Genomic DNA, 6,000 nt, shown 5'->3' with positions numbered 1-6,000 from the left:
CGGTGTTGATCAGTGAAAGAATAAATAAAAATAAAATAAAATAGACTATTAATACGTAAGAGGAAATACATGGACTAGCTAACAACTTAAATGGTACGAATTTTGAGACCTCTACCATTCTCCTTATTCAAAACAAGGCCAGAAGCTTGTACCGGTAGAGTATTTATATACGCTAGTTTCAAAAAAAAAAAAATTATCATGTGCCTTATACAACTGAGGTTATAAGCAATTGCGTAAGACTTCTTTTTATTAGCGATTTAGTGGATTGAATTTCTACACATTTGAATTCAAAATCCAATTATGATATAAAAATAAGTCTCACACGACTAGTGTCATTTGTATGATGCACAAAATAAAAATTTTCACTAGTTTCCTAATCTCATTTTATTGAATATTATTCTTACGATTCATTTTTCCTGATTTCCCTTCTTCTTAGGGAATAATGCGCGGATTAAAGGCTTCCTCTTCAATTTCTTCTTGCTTTTCTCATAAGTTTCTTTCTTAACATATTCTTCCAGCTTGTTGACAGCAATGATCTTAGTAAGCATTGGAGGACTAGCAAACTTGACAGACCTCTTCTTTTCGAATTCGATCTCATGATCATCATCCTCTCCGATTTGTGTTTTAACTTCAACTGGTTGCTTAATGAACTTTAGTTGTTCATGAATCTCATCATCGTCATCAAAATCCGTTAACGGTACTTTCTTCTCAAGTACTACATCTCTTGTACTCTTTAACTCGTGTATCTCTCTTCTAGTCTGTTCCAGCTCTTCTCTAAGAGATTGAAGGCAATGTGCCATAAAATCTCCTTCTTCTTTAGCTTTTTGCAGGTTTTGCTTTGTCTCTTCAAGCTCAACTCGCGCTGCTCCAAACTTAAATTGATTTTGTTCACCTCTACTTGCCTTGCTCTGCACATGGCGTTGAGCGGATTCAGGATTTGAAGGTTGTGAATGCTCACTTTCTTTAACATATACCTTATATTTAAAATTTTTGTATTTTATATGCTCAACTATTTTTAGTTCGAAAATTTCTACATATAATGGGGTGCTCAATTGATATATATTTCAGTGAATTATTAAATTATGTACAGAAATAATGATGTTGTCACAAAAGGCACTGGGTGCTTAAGCACCCATAAGTCACTACATAGGTCCGCCATTGACGTTGAACATCATAATAAGTTTCATAGTATATAGAGATACACATATAACTTATCAGTCTAAGTTATAGGCACCGTCATTTGTGCACCATTAAGTTACCTTCACTTGTTATGTTCATCAGTACAAATCTCATGATTTATCTGTAAATATCTTTTAAGTGACTTAATAGAATTATAAAAAAGAAACAATTATTTATATACAGTTTAAAATCATATTTGCATGTTTTATTGTGGAAGCATATAGACTCAAACTCTGACCAAATTATAAAGTAAATTAAAGAAGGAAAAAAAAAACCTGTTGAAGTTGCTTAGCATGAATTTCTCCGGCTAAAACCTTTTCCCCAAACAACATAACTGCTTCCTTCACAGACTGAAAAGGCTGACGCATATCAATCTCTACCCGCCCCCGCACTACTACGCCTTCTTCCCCTTCCATTTTCCAATTATCACTAATTCAGAGTGTTGTGATAAAAAAGAGACTAAAATTAAAACTCCACTTGAGGTGTTGTAGGCTTGTAGCCAAATATATGAGAACCACCAAGGAAGAGAGAGATTTTATATATTGTTTGCTAAGTATAATTGTAGGATTACCTAATAAAGTAGTATTTATGTCATTAAAATCATTTAGGAATGAGCTTATTGTAGCTAGGTGGGAGGGAATTTATTTCTTCGCGTTCACTTCACTAGAAGATCATATGTATGAAAATCATTGTTTGTTATTTGATGCTGATATTTACTTATGCTTGGTAGTTCAACCATCCCATTTCTAATACATATGCATTATCTAATTTCCCAAAACAAACACATAAAGTATTAATAAAGAAAAAAAATCAATTTGGTACTACAGCTAGCAACAAATTAAAAGAAATTTTGCAGTTTTTTCAGTGTTAATTTAATTAATTTTTTGAAGTTCAATTAAATTTCATTGATTTAATATTTTAATATTAAATTTTAGATATTTTAAAACACGACAAAAAATACTATAAAATTGCAACTTTCTTTATAGGGCAACTCTCACATATAGCAAACAAAAAATTCATATTTGTATGCTATAGCTAAGTTTGCATAATTGCGCTCCATACCAAACATAAAACTGTATAATTCGCTATACATATACAATTGTATAATTCGCTGGCCTAAATTGTATAATTCGCTGGCCTATTGTGCTGCAATTGTATAATTCGCTATCCTATTTCACGGCAATTATATAATGCACAATCGTATAATTCGCTGCAATATTTGTATAAATTTTGTTTTGCATATAATTGAATCTAAGTAAAATGTATGTATATTGCATAATTATAAGTGTATAGGAAGAAGATATATGTTTTTCTCTCGCTTTATACAAAAACAGAAACACAATTTATACACTTCTGTTGTATAAAGCTAGAGAAAATTGTATTTCACTGCAATTGTATAATTCGCAATTGTATAATTCGTTGGCCTTTTTCTCTGCAATATTTGTATAAAATTTGCATTTGTCTACAATTGAATTGAAGTAAAATGTTTGTAAATTGTATAATTAAGTGTATAACACGAAGATATATGTTTTTGCATGTGTATATACAATTTTCTCTCGCTTTATACAAAACAAAAACATAATTTATACACTTCTGTGTACAAAGCGAGAGAGGCGAGCAGAGGGAGAGTGGCGAGCGAGAATGGGAGAATGGCGAGCGAGATTTTTGGGAGAGAGACGCCTGACAAACTTTGGCTAACATTTGTTATGGAACACAATTAAATCAAATCCTAGCTACTCCATTTATTTTATGTTATTAGTTTGTTATTATATACAATTTTCCCTTATTTATATCAGTATGATATATCTTAAAACCATTTAGCATTTGTTTGTTAATCTTATACTTTTCATCTGAATTTTTCTTTTAACTCATTCTGAAATCCTCACATACAAAGTCAAATAAGAGCTTCCACGCAAAAATTATAACTATCGTTTGAATGACTTTGTCCCAAACAAATTGAGTTCAAGCTTGAATGCCCGTTCGATTTCTAACCAGCTTTGAGAATAAATTTTCCTCTCCGACTTCATCTTTAGTTTACCTTCATTTCATATTTTCCCATTTTCATTGAAATTGGATTTATATTTCATTGAGCTTATATTATATGTATCTTTAATAATTTGGATTGTTTTGATTTTTGGGGTCTTATTGAGTTTGAATCTTTTTTTCTAAAGGCAGGAGAAGACAATGTAGGTCTGTTGATTTTTGAATATTTATGTTTGAATTTAACTATTGAAAATGATGGACCTGATTTAGAAACTTGTATATCAAATTTGAAGTCATTCTGAGTTGATTTGATTAAATTTAAATAAAAATGTATTGATTAATTTCTTGGACATATTATGGTAATTGCCACATATCTTAATGGATCTTTAAAATTTACTATAGATATTAAGATTTGCAATCAAAATATTAAAAATAAATAAATAAAAGTATAATTATTCATCAAAAATTGATCGAAAATCCTTATGAATCACCATATTTTCTAGTTATAGCATATCAAGACGAATATTAAATTAAAAATCATGATGATTAAAGTATCATAAGTTATTTTGATATTTGTCAAAAGTGTGCTTGCAATTTTTATTTGTTGATACGTGTATGTCCCATGACTTCTCGTAACGGAATTCAAATTTAAACAATATATGAAAATCTACATTTGTTTAAATCACCCCAATTTGTATAACAGAGGTAGTTGAAAATTTAAAGCTATAAAACTTTGAGAAAGTAAATAAACTACATAATTAGACACACTTTATTATTATATATACTATTATTATCTATATACTTGCATAATATTGCATATCCAATCACTAATTAAAAGTTTTGTTTTTAATTATATATCGAGAAAGATACACTTAAATATATATATATATTTTATCAAATACACTAATACATGGAGAGAGGCGAGCAAGATTCGTTATGTATATCAGATACATGAGAGTCATATTAGATACACAGTAGATACATATATATATTGTATCGGGTGTGATTCACGTGTATCTAGGATACTAAATGCATGGCAGAGTGGCAACCGAAATTTGTTATGTTGTACAAATACATGCGAATCCACTTGGATATAATGTTTTTGAAACAAATTATACCTAAATTTAGTACAATATATCTATAACAAATTACATCTAGTTTATACATCATGTATCTCATATGCATATATTTAAACGTATCTAAATATCCTAAAACCTAGTAAGATATATAATATTACAAATTATAGCATATTCAAATAATTAGTTCATAAATTAACTGTGAAATTTATGTAAATCTAAAATAAATTCATAATAATTGCACAACAATTAATATCAACTATTTTCAACCAAATCCAAAGAAATAACCAAACATGCCTAATTTATATGTAAATTTGGATCACGTGAATTCATAGTTTTTACTTTTGTTTTGTAAAATTAGATGTTTATGTATATATTTTTAAAATCAATATAGTATTATTTATTTGGTTTCATGTTATTTCTTGATATGTCTACTTCTATTCTAAAAACGACATAAAAGACATCTTAAGACCATATAAATAATATATTCCATATACTAAAACTCCACTAATGACTAGTAAATCCGCTACTTTATTTTATTCATGTAAACTGTGGGTCTTTCTATATTTCTATAGTATATAATTATTGGAAATATCAAAATACACTATACTTTCTTTTTATTTTAACTAACTCATTATTGAGATATTATTAAATTGTTCATTATAAATAAGATTTTTTGATAATTCTATTATTGTTGTGATATTTTGCTATTAACTGTCCTCTTTTTCTTTTGATAAAAAATTTGATCTATATACATAATAATAACATTATGATAGAATATGCTATTTTTGGCTGTTGATGTAATGTTACCACTTCAGCCATTACTAATATTTATAACGCATGAAATGCTTTCAAAATAGCCAAAATCAATTAATCAATATTATTACGAATAACGCTACAATTTCCACCTTTGCAAATGTTTCCAGTACTGTGAATTGCAAAGTGCAATGAATGTAGTATTTTCTTTATTAATAATTTTGTTTAACAGGAAAAAATCTATCTTTTCTGATACTATTAAATTCTCTTTGTATTTGTTTATTTTAAGAGTGAAAAAATTATGATAAAAGCTAAAAAAAAAGAGATAAAAATATGATACGATAATGATAATGTATATCTCTCTCCATTCCTCTCCCTTATCCCTTCTCTCTCTAATATAAAACAACAACCATACAAAGATTTGAGGTGATGAATAAGTTTATAGCTTAATATTTATATTGAATTACTAGAAAATTCTTCGAGTGAAATGTGAATAAAGCATTAATTTGTAAAATAATTCATTCTTTGTCTTTTTTTAAAAAAAATAATTTTGAACAAGTCATTTTGTATATTTTTTTTACATTAATACAATCGACAATATCTACGAATAACTGTATATTTTCTTAAAAACTATAACTAATAAATACATAATTTCATTAATAAAATTTTGTTTGTCGTATATTTACTTAACTTAAATGCGATCTTGACTATTATAACACATATATTTACTTAAAATGAATGTAGTACTTTTATATAAACAATTTTGTTTTTGAGTATTTTATCAATAAAGAGAAAAATCCCATATATTTTTTTGCATTGATACATCGAAAATATCTCCGGATGGCCATAGATTTTCTAAAAAATTATGAGTAATAAATATATGATTCCGTTAATAAAATTTAGTTCGTTTTATATTTACTTAATAAATGCGATCTTGACTATTTATAGCACACATATTTACGTTAATTTTATCGATTTTAATAAAACATACGTACAACTATATATA

At 27.6% G+C, this 6,000-nt stretch overlaps 1 protein-coding gene across 1 annotated transcript; it reads right to left on the bottom strand.

Annotated features, from left to right (window-relative positions):
• Window positions 1–219: 219 nt before the first annotated feature.
• LOC101262989 (WEB family protein At3g51220) lies at window positions 220–1,748 on the bottom strand. Its single transcript, XM_004233688.5, has 2 exons — window positions 1,455–1,748; window positions 220–908 (listed from the first exon to the last, which is right to left on the bottom strand). Exons 1-2 carry the CDS (start codon window positions 1,593–1,595, stop codon window positions 408–410), a joined length of 642 nt encoding a protein of 213 aa, XP_004233736.1. The 5' UTR covers window positions 1,596–1,748; the 3' UTR covers window positions 220–407.
• Between the last annotated feature and the right edge of the window lie 4,252 nt (window positions 1,749–6,000).

Source organism: Solanum lycopersicum, chromosome 2 (genome assembly GCF_036512215.1).
Source record: "Solanum lycopersicum chromosome 2, SLM_r2.1".
NCBI classification, from domain to species: domain Eukaryota; kingdom Viridiplantae; phylum Streptophyta; class Magnoliopsida; order Solanales; family Solanaceae; genus Solanum; species Solanum lycopersicum.
The sequence above is the reverse complement of the archived record's forward strand: the minus strand, read 5'-3'. Positions and strand labels throughout refer to the sequence as shown.